At 38.5% G+C, this 16,984-nt stretch overlaps 1 protein-coding gene across 1 annotated transcript in view; it reads left to right on the top strand.

Annotated features, from left to right (window-relative positions):
• Positions 1-16,984, top strand: part of LOC106001740 (carboxyl-terminal PDZ ligand of neuronal nitric oxide synthase protein-like) — a 134,072-nt gene that overhangs the window by 12,099 nt on the left and 104,989 nt on the right. The window contains exon 2 of the mRNA XM_013036732.1: positions 4,514-4,572. Within this exon, the coding sequence (XP_012892186.1) occupies positions 4,514-4,572 (59 nt within the window). The remainder of the gene's footprint in view (positions 1-4,513; positions 4,573-16,984) is intronic.

The raw sequence follows: 16,984 nt of genomic DNA, 5'->3' as shown, positions 1-16,984 counted from the left end.
ACAGCAAGAACTCCCAGGAGAGAATTTGCTGATAGTGAAATTTTGAAACAAGCAAGGATCTAGTCTCTTGGAACAGGCAAGACTCCACTGTTACCCACTAAGATGTAACTCTCACAAGGCTATCAAGTGAGCAACATGAAGGGTGGGCCCCAAGGCTTAGAAGTTATGGATAGGATCATGCTCAGTTGACTGGCTCTGGAGTCAAGGGACCCTCCTGTGCCAGGCCTGCATGATACTCCAGAGGAGAATGCAGTCTGTGAAAGACACCCTCTTGCTAGAGATTTCAGTTTATCTTTCCTTCGATACACAACAGTGGCTCTTGACCTATGTCAGAATCACCTGAAATGTTTGTTAGTGGTACATATTATTGGACTTCACTTTAAACAGTGTGTTCTCTGAGGTTGAGCCCAGGCAATGTTTTGTTTGTTGTTGTTGTGGTGGTGGTGGCGGTGGTGGTGGTTGACCGTTTGTTTGCTAATTTTATCTAGGGCTGGAGGAGTGTCTCAAGTGGTACTTAACTATCAAGAGCCCTCCCTGAGTTTAAAAGCTCTGTATCACCAAAGATCATGTACTTGGTTTTTTGTTCTCATGATGGTACTGGGAATGTGGCTTTTCTGCTCAAAGCTGGAGCTGTATCTGCCACTTGAACCACATCTCCATTTCCACACTTATTTTTTTAAATATAAATCAGCACTATACCTGAAACATATTAATTATATCTGTCTAGCTACATACAGACAAGCAGAGGCTATTTGTCCTTTGAATGAGTAGCTACCTCCTACTGCTAAATACAACAGGTTATATAAAAAGCCAACGTAGGATTCTGAAAGGTATTCCTCAAAAAAACTAGACATAGAACTTCCCTATGACCCAGCCATACCACTCTTGGGCATCTATCCAGATCGTTACAAGTCAGGATACTTTGAAGTATCTTGCACATTCATGTTCATTGCTGCAATATTCACTGTAGGCAAGTTATGGTAACAGCCCAGATGCCCTATAACAGATGAGTGGATCAAGAAAATGTTGTATATATACACAGTAGAATTTCACTCATCAATTAGAAAGAATATAATTATGTCATTTTCAGGGAAATGGCTGGACCTAGAACAAAGCATGCTAACTGAGGTAAGCCAAGCTCACAGAGACAAACGCCACATGTTTTCTCCCATATGTAGAATCTAGATTTAAAATGCAACTGAACTTGATAACTTACACAGGACTCTAGGTTTTCACACATAGTCAGACTAAAGGATATCCTTAGGGGAAGAACACAAAGGTGTGACTTCTCTGAACATTTAAAATACTATTTATGAAAGCATACTCCAGGAAATGGAAATGTGTTTTGTTGTTATTGTTGATGGTGATGGTGGTAGTGGTGTTTTGTTTTGTTTATTTTTTATAGGGACAAAGGAGGGTGCAGAAAGGGGGAAGGAAGGGTGAACAAATTCAATCTTGCTATTCAGTATACACTATGTGGAAAATGACTTGTGGGCAGGGATGGAAGGAGAAAAACTGAGAGAAAGCAAAGGAAGAGGTAACATTGCGCATAAAAAAGGAATGTACTCATTACCTGACTTATGAAATGGTAACTACTCTGTACAACACCTTAATAATACAAATAAAAGTATTTTTTAAAAAGATTCTAAAAGGTACAGGAGAGAAGACAGCCTGGCTAGGAACCCCAGAATCTGGGAATTGTATAGTTGTGAGTCCCCTGATTTTCTCTTTGGTTTAGGTATCCCAGACTCAGATTGATCAAGCTGGCAGTTAGATATGCAGCAGGAACAGACACAAAACCAGATACACTCTCTTTGGTCACAAGATGAACAAAGGGGCAGTGTAGCAAGGTAGACAGCTTGTAGGTGATAATCAACTTCCAGCCAACCAGCACCAAAAAACTGCCCCCCCTCCCTGCAACAGCCAGCATGTCTGAGTGGAACACTAGGCTTCCACTACAGCTAAGCCATAGGTGCTCTATCTATCCTCATTGGGTGGTGTCTGAGAAGAGCATCAAGACTTCCTCCCTTGCTTGCATATCTTCCCTATCTAACCCAAGTCATTCCAAGGAACCCAGACTTTTACCTCTGCCCAGTAACCGTGAGGGTGAGCAATCATGCCATAATGTATAGTGTCAGAAGACACTTGGAGACAGTGACAAGACACTCCTTTCCTTGACACCCAAGGGACATTAGTGGAAGCCTGCAACCAGGGGAACCATAACTGCCCCCATACCCTGCAGTGGCAAGCAGTCCCTTTCTTTTGTAGGTGTCAACAGAGCTGGAAAGAAAACCTGAATTTACTCTCCCCTGGTAGTGACAAGGTGATACTCTACCTCTCATGTGTGACTATTGTCACCGTATGATAGTTAAAACATAAAGCTTAAATAATATCTACAGTCTTAGAATAGTTAAAGGTCCTAGATTTTGATTGGAAAACCACACACAATCTCAGGTATGAAGAAAATCTCACCTTTCAGGCAAAAAGACAACAGACACCATCATGATGATAGAGATAGACGCAGGAGGATAGAGATGCTAGAATTAGCTGACAAAGATCTTGAAGTAACAGTCATAAAAATGCTTCCACAAACAATTACAAACTCTTTTGTTGTTTTTTTTTTTCTGTTTTTAGATGGCTATCATGACATTGCTCAGGCTGGTTTTGAACTCCTAGGCTTATGGGATCCTCCTGCCTCAGTCTCTGTGAGTGCTGGAGCTTTGGGGTTATGCTACCATACAAAGGAAGTAAAAAAAAAATAGAGTGTCTCAGCCAAGAAATTGAGGAAATAAAGGATTAAATGGAAATACTAGAACTAAAAACATTAATAGTTCAGATAAATTCAAAAGATGGATTCAACCAGAGATAGCTGTTGCTTAGTAAGCGTGGCTAACAGAATTGACTGTACAGGCAGAGTATGTTGTTATGACCACGAATGTGGCTTAATACTTGCCATCATTATATCTTGCTGTTTAAATAACTCCTTTGACATAATTGTGTTGTATATTTAAAATAGGTACCCACATAAAACATTTCAGTTCAAAGTAACACCATGGCTGGAACAAAGGGCCTGTATCCCTGTATGAGACCATATGTGAATCTGAGTCAGAGATGCAATTCATAGTACTAGGTTTTGAGGGAGATCTTAGCAATTGACATGTATACAAAAAAGTCAACTTGGGAAGCAGGAAGTTTAGAAAAACATGTCAAGTAAGGGATGTTTGAAAAACCTAGAAATGTTTACCTTGTGTGTTTATCTATCTGAAGGGGTTCTTACTTAGAGAAGGAATTGTTTTTCTTGTTCTGTGTTCTAAATAAGTTATTTAGAAATGCTAGTAGTTCCAGGAAAGCATTTTTAGAAAATAAATTTTAGTTATAGCTGAAATTTTATTGTCTGTGGAAGTGTTTGAATTAATTAACAATCAATCCTAGAAAGCCAGCCTATATCTACTTTCTGCATTGTGTTGAGTTTTCAGAGACTGAGTGGTGTGTAGGTGTGTGCATGCATATGTGTGTGTGTGTGGATGCATATCAGGTATACTTACTGTGTTTGTGTCAAGCTGCTGGCAAGGTGCTTCTGCCTGGCGTCACTCTTAAGGACCTGGACATAGTCTCTAGTATCCTCAATAATTCTCCCAGCTCTGGTATGTTTTGATATATTATGGCCATCCTATGAATTCTCTTGATGAAATCCACCTAACTAAAAGTGCTCATTAACTCAGCATGTACTTCATTGCTCTGACCTTTCTTGAGTCTACCTTTGATTGTACATTCTTGCTCGATTTTCCTGGATAGCACTGCTCTGTGACAAACACCAGTGGAGATGGAGCAGGAGTCCCTGTCTCAGCACCTGGAGATTGGACCTGGAGGGAATGTGGTTGGCTTCAGGACTTCTGGTTCTTCCCTTCCACATTGAGGTGCTGCTAACCTCCTCATGCACTATGCTTTGAATGGTCTCATCTCCATTCCTCTTCTCACCCCTCGCTGCTTGGGGAAAGAGGCAGGTCTTCTGTTCCAAAGAGGACAGGATCATAATCAAATGAGTATCTTCGTTCACTTACTTGGCTTGTGTAGAAATCATGTCCTGCACTTTAAAGGAGAGATTGGTATTAAAATTTCAGTGCATCTCACAGCATCCTCCACACATCATAAAGCCTTGTTTTTACCCCTTCTCTGTTTAATTCCTCCTTTTCCACTCCTCTGGAGTGATATGTAGATCTTTTTCTCCCTTGCAGTTTCTCTAAGAAATTTTGATTTAGAATCCAAGCCTCCTTGCCCCTTCCCCTCGCCCTGTGTCCTGCAGAGACATTTTCCTAAAGTGCTTAGAGAAAATTGATTATACCAGACATGTGACATTTTTCATTTGTCTTTTTTTAGCAATCAGGTCCCAGCCTCTTAGAGGGAAAAAGGCCAGAAGCGAAATGCATGTGTTTGCATTAGTAGTTCAATTTATGTCCTGGATCTATACTGAGGACAAGCCTAACTTATTCATTTACAGCTTCTTTTATTGCAGAAAAAGGAGTGGACGTGGGATGAAAACAAGATGCTGGTGATGCAGGACCCTATTTACAGGTAAGAGTCCAGCCCAGTGCTCAGGAGGATGCTGAGTCCCAGGATTCTTCGGCTGTCCCCCAGAGCCATCTGGTATGTCAGATGGATATAAATAAACCTCTACTGCTTGTCCTTTCATAGGCCTGCTATTTCTATAGATATAAGTACAAGAACTATTCTGCCTTATCTTTAAGATTGAAAGGAAAGTTTTTCTGGCCATTAATTGCCCTATTTAAGGGAACTATGAAGAATTTCTTCTTGGTTATTAATCTAGATCTCTGAGTTGTAATTGGAGAATTGTCCTAACTGAAATTCCATAATAGTTCATAATGAAGAGTGAGATAACTGAATTAGCCCATTCTCCCATGCTACAATTTCCGTTGTCGTCGTCTCTTCCACCTTTTAGAGCATAGGCACATGCTCAATTTCCAGTGCTATATCTATGCCCAATCTCCAGTGCTATGACCTGAATGTTAGGTTTTTTCAAAATTTGTATGTTGAAATGTTTTTTGGTTTGGAATTGGTGTGTGTATGTGTGTGTTTGTTTTTGTGGGTATAGAGGTTTGAACTCACAACTTCAAGCTTTCTCAGCTTTCTTGGCTGGCATTCTTGAGACATACCACTTTGGCTTTTTTCTAGTTATTTTGAAAAAGGAATGTCATGAGCTTTTCTTCTCATGTTAGACTCAAACTATGATCTTGGGCGTTAGCCACCTGGCCTAGCTGGTGTTAAAATCTTCAGTAGTCAAGCTGATAATGTTAGAAGGTGGAGTTCTCAGGTGATTAGGCTGTGAGGATAGATCTTTGTATTTGAGGTAAGGATCCTTATAAAGGAGTGGGGCCCTCCATAGCTTGCCTTTTTCAAAAGCCATGTGAACACTGCTGGTGGGCACCATTTATAACCCAGAAAGTGGGCTTTCATCAGATACTGAAGCTTCTGGTCCTTTTTTCTTGGACCTCCATGCCTTCAGAAATTTGAGAAATAAGCTGGGCACTGGTGTCTCACGCCTGTAATCCTAGCTACTCAGGAGGCTGAGATCTGAGGATCACAGTTCCAAACCAGCCTGGGCAGGAAACTCCATGAGACTCTTATCTCCAATAAACCACTAGAAAACTGGAAGTGGTGCTGTGTCTCAAGTGGTCGAGATCTCACCTTGAGCTGAAGAGCCCAAGGAAAGTGCCCAAGCCCAGAGTTCAAGCCCCACAACCAACAAAAAAAAAATTTTTGAGAAATAAATTTATATTGTTATGAGCCACTACTTTATGATATTTTTAATCCATGCTGAGGAGCTGATTTCAGTGAGTGAGATTGATATGATTTCTATACATGTTGGATGGCTGCCATCCTAACAACAGCATACGATAAGCTACAGTTTTCTTGGGAAACATGACAGTACCTGGCATCATGGATGTCATTCTTCTGTATTGGATTTTTACAGCCTGAGACCCACCCTACCTCTCCTTGTTTCATTCACTGGATGAATGGCTGATCTTTGGAAATTTAGAGACCTAAGTTAAGGTTTACTTTTAGTTCCCTCTCAAATTATTGCCATGCCTTTGTTGCCAAAGTGGATAAGGATTGGAATTCAGCTGTGAAGTTGGTATTATGGTGGTTCTGCCTTTGAATGGAATTTCCCGTTCATTCAGATAAGCAGCAAGTAGTCTTCTGGGTCATTTGGATTACTGAAGTGATTGGTCCTTAGTTCTTGGGGAGTTTTGGTCCAGTGTGGAAACAGACACTGAATATGTCATTGTAGTACTGACAGGCTGAATTTCTTCCTATGTTCCAGTTGTACTTTCAGTGTTTCTTGAAATTATTTTAATGTGTTTCTGGTATGCACATATGAGTGTATCCTTTTAATATGTCACTCTTGACACTGGACTGCAAGACTCTTTTTTTAAATCCTTTTATTATTCTTTTTTAACACTGGACTGCAAGATTCTTGAAGGGGAGAACTTTCCCTGTTCACCAAGCCCATGCCTAGCCCATTGAAGCATTTAAAAAGTGTGCAATGGCTAAACACTGTGGATTGTGCCTGTTATCCTAGCTACTCAGCAAGTGGAGATGAATCATGGTTTGAAGCCAGCCCAGGTAGGAAAGTCCATGAGACTTATCTTAAATTAACCACCTAAAAATTGGAAGTGGATCTGTGGCTCAAAGTGATACAGTGCAGCCTTGAGCAAAAAAGCTCTTATTTAGTGCCCAAGATAAATATATTGAAACATATCTGAAAATTAACATAAATTATGGTGATTCACAAGGGGGAACAATTACTTTCTACTTGAGTGATGAAAAAACTTTTTAAGAAATATATTTTCTCAGAACTGGGTTTGAAGAATATAAACAAACCTCTCACCTGCATTTTATAGAAAGGAAAGTTTCTGTTGTTTTTTTTTAAAAACACAAAAATAACATTGGCATCGTGTGTGTGTGTGTGTGTGTGTGTGTGTGTGTGTGTGTATCTTCCATATATATATATGTGTGTGTGTATAATGTTTTTTGTAGTTTTTCTAATTGTGAAAATACCATACAGAGGGGTTACAATTATGTGAGCAAGGTAATGAGTACATTTCTTATCAAGCATTGTTGCCTCCTCCTTTGTTTCCCCTTCCCATCTCATCCCATCTCCCCTCCCATGCCTACCCCCACCAGCCACCCCCGTTTCCCCCTCTTGCACCAAAGTTGTAAAGTTCGTTTTTTGACATAATGTCTTGTACATCTTATTGCTGCAATGGGTCCACCTGTATCCCTATTTAAACAATTTGTTTTTTCCTTTCCCCTCCCCAAATTATATCAGCATCAAATACAGTGAAAACAGGAGTTACGCCCTGCCGGCAGAACATACAAAGCAACAGAGAAATCAATTTTATAAATATGTTAGAAACAATAGCAAGAAATAAAAAAAATTTGAGTCCTTATCTTGGGCTTCATTTCGCCTAACATCAACTTAGCTGACCTTTGTTGCTTGTCCCAGACATATACTAGTTATTGCAAATAAGGGAAAACATGGGACCTATGTTTCTTTGGGCTTGGCTTACTTCACTTAATATAACTTTTTCCAAGTCTTTCCATTTTCTAACAAATGGGGGCAATGTCTTTTTTTTTATGGAGGCATAGAATTCCATTGTGTATATATACCACATTTTCTAGATCCGTTCATCTACTGAGGGCCATCTGGGTCAGTTCCATATTTTAGCTATGGTAAATAATGCTGCAACAAACACAGTTGTGCTGGTAACTTTAGTATGATCTTGTTTGTTAACATTTGGGTAAATGCCCAAAAGTGGGATTGCTGGGTCATAGGGGAGCTCTATGTGGAGTCTTTTGAGGAACCTCCATACTGCTTCCCAAAGTGGTTGAACAAGTTTACATTCCCATCAATAATGCAGTAGTTCCCTTCTGTCCACATCCCTTCCAGCATCTGTTGTTATTAGAGTTCTTAATTATAACCATTCTAACTGGGGTGAGGTGGTATCTCAATGTTGTTTTGATTTGCATTTCTTTTATGGCTAGGGAAGTTGAGCATTTCTTCATGTGTCTATTGGCCATCCTTCTTTCCTCTTTAGAGAAGTTTCTCTGTAAGTCTTTAGCCCATTTTTTAAATGGGCAGTTGTTTCTTTGAGGATTTGTTGTTGGGGGATTTAAGTTTTTGAGTTCCAGGTATATTTTAGATATGAGACCCTTGTTTGTTGTATAGCTAGTGAAGATCTTCTTCCAGTCCGTGGGCTTTCTATTCATCTTGCTAGCTATGTCCTTTGCCATGCAGAAGCTCTGCAATTTCATGCAATCCCATTTGTCCAACCTTTCTTTGGTTTGTTGTGTTTCTGGGTCTCTATTAAGAAAATTTCGGCCTGTGCCAAGGAGACCTAGGGTTTCTCCTATTCCATCCTGTAATGTTTTCAGGGTGTCTGCTTTGACTCCAAGGTCTTTGATTCATTTGGAGTTGATTCTGGTGTAGGGTGATATAAAAGGATCTAGCTTTAATTTTCTACAGATGATTAACTAATTTTGCCAGCACCATTTACTGAAGAGGCTTTCTTCCATTCTATTTTTTTTTAGCTCCCTTATTGAAGATTAGGTGGCTATAGGTCTGTGGGTTCATTTCTGGGTTTTCAATTCTATTCCATTGGTCCTCAGGTCTGTTCTTGTGCCAGTACCAAGCTGTTTTGATTACTATGGCTTTGCTGTAGAGTTTGAAATTTGGTATTGATATTCCTCCAGCACTGTTCTTTCTGTTAAGGATCGTTTTTGCTATTGAGGATCTTTTATTGTTCCATATGAATTTTTGGATTGCCTCTTCTACTTCCCTGAAGAATGAGGTTGGAATATTGATAGGTATCACATTGAATTTGTAGATAGCTTTGGGAAGTATTGCCATTTTTACTATGTTGATCCTTCCAGTCCAGGAGCATGGGAGTTTTTGTAACTTTCTAAGTTCTGTTTTGATTTCCTTTTTCAGATTTTTAAAGTTTTCATCATAAAGGTCCTTCTCTTCTTTGGTTAAGTTAATTCCTAGGTATTTTACTTTTTGTCAGGCTATTACAAATGGAGTTTCCTGATTTCAGCCACGCTTTTCTCATTGTTGGCATATAGAAAAGCCATTGATTTTTGAGGGTTAATTTTATGCCCTGCTACTTTGCCAAAGTTTTGAATCAGCTTGAGTAACTTGGGAGTGGAGGCCATGGGATTCTTTAAATACAAGATCATGTCATCTGTAAAGAGGAAGAGTTTTACTTCATCTTTCTCTATTTGGATCCCTTTTATGTTTGCATCTTGTCTTATTGCTGTAGCTAGGCATTCTGATACTAAATTGAAGAGTAGTAGGGAGAGTGGACATCCTTGTCTCATTCCTGAGTTAAGAGGAAATGGCTTTAGTTTTTCACCATTGAGTATAATGCTGGCTGTAGGTTTTTCATATACAGCCTTTATTGTATTGAGGAATGTTCCCTGGATTCCTAGTTTTTCCAGTACCTTCATCATAAAGGGCTGTTTTGTCAAATGCTTTTGCTGTATCTATTGAGATAACCATGTGAGTCTAATCCTTGCTCCTGTTGATGTGATGAATTATATTAATTGATTTACATATATTGAACCAGCTTTGCATTTCTGAAATGAATCCTGTTTAATTATGGTGTATGATTTTTTGGATGAATTGTTGTAGTCAATTGGCCAAAACTTCGTTGAGAAGTTTTGCCTCAATGTTCAACAGTGAAATGGGTCTATAGTTCTCTTTCTTTGATGAGTCCCTGCCTTGTTTTGGGATCAGGGTTATGATGGCTGTGCAGAAAGTGTTCGGTAGTGAACTTTCTCTTTCAATTTCATTGAAGAGTAGTATTTGTGTGAGCTCTGCTTTGAAGGCCTTGTTAGAATTCTACTGTAAATCCATCTGTTCCTGGGCTTTTCTTAGATGGGAGGTCTCTTAATGCTGTTTCTATTTCAACGCTTGATATGGGCCTGTTAAGTTGGTTTAACTCATCTTTGTTTAGTTTCGGCATGTCGATATTTGCTAGGAAAAGATTCATTTCTGCCAGGTTCTCAAACTTATTAAAAAAAAGGTTTTAGAACAATTCCCTTATAATGTTCTGAATCTTGGTTGTTTCTGTGGTGATGTTTCCATTCTCATCTCTGGTTTGTTTATTTGGGTATGTTCTCTTCTTTTTCTGATAAGATTTGCTAAGGGTCTGCCAATTTCATTAATTTTTTTGAAGAACCAAGTCTTTGTTTTATTGATTCTTTCTATGTTTTTTTGGAATCTAATTTGTTTAATTCTGATTTAATTTTAGTTATTTCTTTCTGTCTACTGGATTGGGGTTTATCTTGCTGCTCTTTTTCAAGGAGGCTCAGATGTCTCATTAAATTGTTGGTTTCAGATCTCTCCAATTTGTTGATGTAGGAATTCAGAGCTATAAACTTGCCTCTGAGTATTGCCTTTGCTGTGTCCCAGAGAAGCTGTTAATTTGTGTGTTCATTTTTGTTGAATATCATGAACATTTGAATTTCCTTTCCAATCTCTTCCATGACCCACTGGTGGTTCAACAGTGTGTTGTTCAGCCTCCATGTATTACAGGACTTTCTTTGGTGGCTTTTGATGTTAAGTACTAATTTTATTCCCTTGTGGTCTTAGAGAATGCAAGGTATTACTTCAATGTTTCTGAAGTTGGACAAGTTTGCTTTGTGACTTAAAATGTGGTCTGTTTTGGAAAATATTCGGTGTGCTGCTGAGAAGAACGTGCTGCTGGGTGAAATATTTGGTAGATGTCTGTTAAATCTAGTTGATCTATGCAGTTGTTTTAGATCTGCGATTTCTCTGTGGAGTTGTTGCCGAGTTGATCTATCATGTGGGGATAGTGTTGTGTTAAAGTCCCCAACAATTAATGTCTTTGGATCTATGTAGATTTGAGGGAAAGTAGTGTTTCTTGGATAAATTTGGGTTTCTCCATTGTTTGGTAAATAGATATTTAGAATTGTAATATCCTCCTGGAGGAGAGATCCCTTAATTAGTATGTAGTGACCTTCTTTATCTCTTGTCACTAGTTTTAATTTGAAGTCTGTTTTTTCTGATATTAGGATTGCAACTCCTGCCTGTTTATGGGGGCCGTTTGCTTGATAGATTTTATTCCAGCCTTTCACTTTCAGAATATGCTTGTTTTTAGGGGCAAGGTGTGACTCCTGAAGGCAGCAGATAGAAGGATCTTGCTTTTTAATCCAACTAGACAGTCTATATCGCTTAATTGGACAGTTAAGTGCTGAGAGAGTGTTTGGTAGTTCTTGTCATGTTATCCACCTTCTTGCGACAACTGGGTTCTCAGTTTGGATGCGGTTTCTTGGCCTTTATTGTAGTCTTATATATGATATTTATGTATCAGTGTGATATATATACATATATAATATGTGATTTACATTATATATTTATGAATATATTTCTCTTTGTGGTGTACTGCTCATGAGTTTGAATTTTGCCTTTTTCTGGTTGTAAGAAAATGGTTTTCCTAAAGCTTTCATATGTCCCATATAAGCTGCTGATTTGTAAACAGTAACTTTACTGAGGCATAACTGTATACAAAAATTGAACATCTTTAAAGTGAATAATTTTGACACATGTACAGTTGTGGAATCATCACCTCAGTCAAAATGGTGAATGTGTGTGCTTGTACCTTTACATAATCCTCTGACTTTACCCTTCTGGACTCTCCAGCTGAACCCCTAATTTTATTACATTTTGAGTTCTTTATACATTCTCAACATAAGTCCTTTCTCAGATTTATGGTTTATAAGTCTTTTAATCCTCAAATGTAACTTTTTAAAGTAGAATCTTTTAAAGAGCAAAATTAAAAAAAAAGAGAGACACGGTCTTTATAATTAGTTTGGACTATCCTTGAACTCATCCTCCTCCTACCTCAGCTTTTGAGAACTGAGATTATAAACATCTGTCATCATGCCCAAATTATTAAATGTTGATGAAGTGTGCTATTTCAGTTTTTTAATTGCCTGGATTGTGCTTTTATATTATACCTACACAACTGGCGCCTAACTCAAGGCCCTGGATTTTCTGTTTTCAGTGAAGTGTGTGATGGTTTTATGTTTAAGCGTGTAAGCCAAGCTGATTCAGAATTTTGTGTCTCCATATTGTGCTGAGATTGAATCTAGGGTCTTGTACCTAGATATTCTACCATTGTGCTACATCCCCAATGATTCAACATTTTTTTTAACATGATGTGAAGAATGGATAAAAATAATGTTCCTCTTCTGCCTACATATACCCTTCTCCTTCTACCAATAGATATCCAGGTTGTTGTATCCTCTTACTGGAAAACTATTATTTACCCACTGATGTGTCTTTGCATCTTTGTTAAAAATCAGGCAATGTGTATGGCTAATTTCTGGATCCTTTATTCTACTCATCTATTTATTTTGAAACTAGGGTGTAATAATCCTCCAACATTTTCTCCTTTATCAAGGTTTCTTTCAGTTACTATTAGTATGGTATATCTGTTTCCATCTATTTAGTTTTAGGTAAATATATTTAGATAAATATATTAAGGTGAGGTACACCAATTTTTTTTAAATTCTTTAAATATTTCTTTGGTCTCAAAACTCACACAGTTGTTTCTATAGGTATCATTTTAGTCTATCAAAAGCTAGCAACCTGCACTTATGAACAAACAACTGAACTTAGTGCACTTTTAGATATTTTTTCCTGTGAAATTGTGGTATTTTTGTCTGTGTATCTCTGTGTGTGGGCAGATAAAAGAGTTTTTCTTCTAAATTGTATATGTTCCATTTTACCATCAGTGAGAACAGCTGTCATGGTTATAAAATGGTAACACATATAAGCTTTCCATGGATACCATTATTTTTCTGTCCTTATGAAACTATGCTGGATTAAATCAGTTGCTCTGGTAAAGAACACATAATTGCTAATGGCATTAATAGAACACTGGATTTCTTAAATGTTCACTTTAAGAGAGCTCTTCTAGTATAAACGCATTCTTCCTAGTCAAGGAAAATGCTGTTATCCACATCAGTAAAGACGATTTTGTTTTCTTATGAAGTCAACTTCTACAGTTAAATATTTTGCACTCATGCAGAGTAACAGAATTTGCATTTTTATTTATGAAATATAACAAAAGTTTTACCATGTTAAGTGTATAAAACCAGGGCATTATTTACATATACAGAGTTGTACACCATCATCACTATCAATTTCTTTGATGTTTTCACCACTCTGAAGGAAACTCAGAAACCATTATATAGTAACTCTCTAGTAGTCCCTTCCTCCTGTCCTTGGTGACCCCTAAAATCATAGCACTGGGAGGGGGGAGGCTGGGAAGGGATGTGAAGGGTAAACCAAAGGAGGAGGCTGCAATGCTTGGTAAGAAATGTACGCATTATCCTGCCCATGTAATTGTAACCCCTCTGTACAGTATGTTCACAAATAAAAAATAAATAAATTAATCTAAAAAAAATAAAATCATAGCACTATATTGAACATTTTGAGAGTTTTTCTCCTCTGTTACAGGATACCTCTGTTTCTATGAAATTGTTTGTTATTAATGCTCCTCAATAAGTTGAAGCAAATTTCTTTTTCTTTTTTCTTTTTCTTTTTTTTTGCCAGTTGTGGGGATTGAACTCTAGGCCTGGGCACTGTCCCTCACCTGTTCAGGCCAAGGCTAGCACTCTACCACTTGATCCACAGCACTACTTTTGGCTTTTTCTGCTTATGTGGTTCTAAGGAATTGAATCCAGGGGCTCATGCATGCAAGGCAAGCACTCTACCACTGAGCCACCTGCCTAGTCCCAAGCAAATTTCTTTATACAGTTGTGCCCCATTCATCCCTAGCTCTTCTCTCTGAGAACACAAACATAGAGGTCATATTTTTCTTTCCTTCAGTTATCCAAGGATCCCAAAGCCATTCTTTAGCATATTTTTCTAAACTTCTTAATTTCAGAACATAGTATTTCCTTTTAAAATGTTATAATTTGGCAGAATATCTCAGATACTATATTCTCATTGTAAGATATAGAAACACAAATTTCTTCTTTTTTTTTTGGTCAGTCATGGGGCTTGAACTCTGGGCTTGGGCGCTGTCCCTGCACTTTTAAGCTCAAGGTGAGTGCTCTACCGCTTGAGCCACAGTGCCACTTCTGGTTTTCTAGTGGTTTATTGGAGATAAGAAGCTCATAGACTTTCCTGCCTAGGCTGGCTTTGAATCACGATCCTTAGATCTCAGCCTCCTGAGTAGTTAGGATTATAGGCATGAGACACCAGTGCCCAGCTCACAAATTTATTTCTAATGTAGAATGTTACACTCTTGTTGTTAGTCATGGAGCTTGAACTCAGGGCTTAGACACTGTCCCTGATTTGTTAGATCTTTTCAGAATTCAGTTTCTGAATTCTTATGAATCCAGGTTCAATCAGAGAAGCAAGACAGAGATGATGTGTACAATGTGATGAGGAATTTGTTGGAGGAATTAGATGTGCACAACTGTAATGGGAGCTGGGAAGTAAAGGATCCAAAAAGATCCAAAATCTTTAACCAACCAACTGTGGTAGGAGTTAGGAATCAAAGTTTGCACAAAGCCAGGCATGCATATTCATCAGAGTTCAGAGAGTTTAGAACCAAAAAGGGGACAAGTTACAGATTCTCTGAGAACCTGCTGGCTCTTAATGTCTTCCACCTTTGAGTTTTCAGTAAAGTGTCCAATGTTGGACCTGGGTTCACTGTTGTTCAGCAATGCTGACAGTTATGAAGGATAGTTGGATACACAGAAAAGAGAAGTCTAACTTTAGGAGAAATAATTTACTGAAACCTTAACATCTATCCCTTCTTGCCTCTGAACATCAATGACTTCCAGAGGAAAATAGCTGCCATTTCAGTCCTGTTTCTCAAATTTCCTACCAAGTTCTCTTATGGGCAACCCTAAATAGGAGCTTTACAAGGAAGAGTATAGTAGAAGACATCATTCTAGCTTTGTTGAATTGACCCCATGTTACACCACCATATCCTAGTAAAAGGTTAATTAGCTATCTTAGTTTTCTAGTAAGTGCATCTTCAATAAGAATACATTCATACAAGTCACTGATAAGGCTGAGAACAGAACTGAAACAGGCCTAGATAATACTTTATTTTACTACCCCTTTACTAATTTTGGCTTTTACTTCATTAACATGTTGATTTTGCCCTTTCTGGGTTCAAGGACATGCTTCCTGAGGATAAGGGAAGTTAAATAGTATTAGAGTAGTACTTGTACAAGTATGGAAGTCATTGTGCTTTTGAATTTCCTTTCCTTTGTGTCTCTGACTCTACCCCTTAGGCTCTGATAGAATTATCATATTTGAATAAATCTTCTGTGACATTTATATTTCTTGATATTAAGGATTAGACTGACAAATAACAGTTCTTTTTTAAAATGTAAAACTAGGAGAAGTAAATTAATCTGATTAATCTCCAGAATCCAGATAGGAAATCATTTGCAATTCTTAGTTTAAATGATCAAACCAATTAAGAATTGTCCTCAAAGGGGTCCCAGCCAGCCCCCAGAAATGGCCTCAATAAATACCCAAGCAGCTGGGGGAGATGATTAGAAAGTAATAGAAGTATGTCCCAACTTTAACCTTCCATATCAATTACTCATAGCTAACTGGAAAAAGGGAGAAATGCATAGAGAAGTATTAGGCACTGTTGTCATTGTGCTAGGAACTGGAAGAAATAGTAGTGTGCCATTTTGGGTCCAGTCAGGAGTCAGAAAAAATGTCTTCAAAAGAATTATAAGTTATGATAAAAAGAGTACTTGTGAGATATAAAGAGAAAGAGAAAGTACACAGATAAGGCAAACTTGAAAGGGACTTCTCCCTATTATGCTCTTCTGACATTGTCATGTGATTGCAGCCTTTAGATGGAAGACAGTTCACTAGGTTGCTTAGAGCAGGGCTGGTCCCAAGTTACTGGAAGCCAGAAAGCAATTCCCCAGGGGCTGGGTTCAGGTGGTCTGTGGTTAGAGTCGGGGGTGGGGAGAGTCAGGGTATGGCATGAATGTGCAGTGTCTGCATTAGGAGAGCCACAAGAAACAAACTGGGTGGGAGTGGGTACAGACTAGCACAGAGAGTTGGGATAACCCTGTGGGTGGGAGGTGGACAACATCAGAGTCACATTTTGGGAGGGCATCAGGGAGGTGGTGACTAGGCTAGATTTGTGCTGCAGAGTACCAGTGTGTTCTGGGCATGTCGCCTTGACAGAATACCATTAGATGTCCTTTAAGCTGGGATGCTGATACCTGTGTGCTAGCTGGACCAAGAGAAGCCCTTTCTTCTTGTGGTGTCTCTCAATTCTATAGAATGTGTTTCCTGCACAGCAGTCATCCTTAAAGGAATTTTGTCTGTTATTACAGAGCAAATTTGAGCTGAGTAACAAGTTGATAGTTGGTACAATGGTTACTGGAACACAATCCTGCCCTCAAACAAGATAGATGGAACTTGACATAGGCAAAGTAAATTAGAGGATATTGATTCTTAAATTTTAGACTCATAGTGATTGAAAGTACAAAATGCTAAGAAATTTGGCTCAAAGTTCTAAAGGTTCTAAGTATATACATATATACTATACATACATATTCTTGCAAAGAAACAACAGAAGAGGGGGGACCAAGATGGCGACAGGCAGTAGGGAAATGCCACAGCTCTCCACAACCAAAAAGAGCGTTCAAGTTCCAACACTTAATCTCTCCAAGAGACTGACAACAACAAAAAGACGAACACCCAGAGAAAAACAGGAGCTGGAAAAAAACAAAAAAGAGAGAAAAAGAATTTCAGAGAGAAGGGGGACCAAGATGGGGACGGGGCAGTAGGGAAACGCCACAGCTCTCTCCAACCAAAAAGAGAGTTCGAGTTCCAACGCTTAATCTCCCCAAGAGACCGACAACAACAAAAAGACGA

This window comes from Dipodomys ordii, unplaced genomic scaffold, assembly GCF_000151885.1.
Source record: "Dipodomys ordii isolate 6190 unplaced genomic scaffold, Dord_2.0 Scaffold386, whole genome shotgun sequence".
Lineage (NCBI taxonomy): Eukaryota > Metazoa > Chordata > Mammalia > Rodentia > Heteromyidae > Dipodomys > Dipodomys ordii.
Note: the sequence above shows the minus strand (reverse complement) of the source record. Positions and strands in the feature narration are given on the sequence as shown.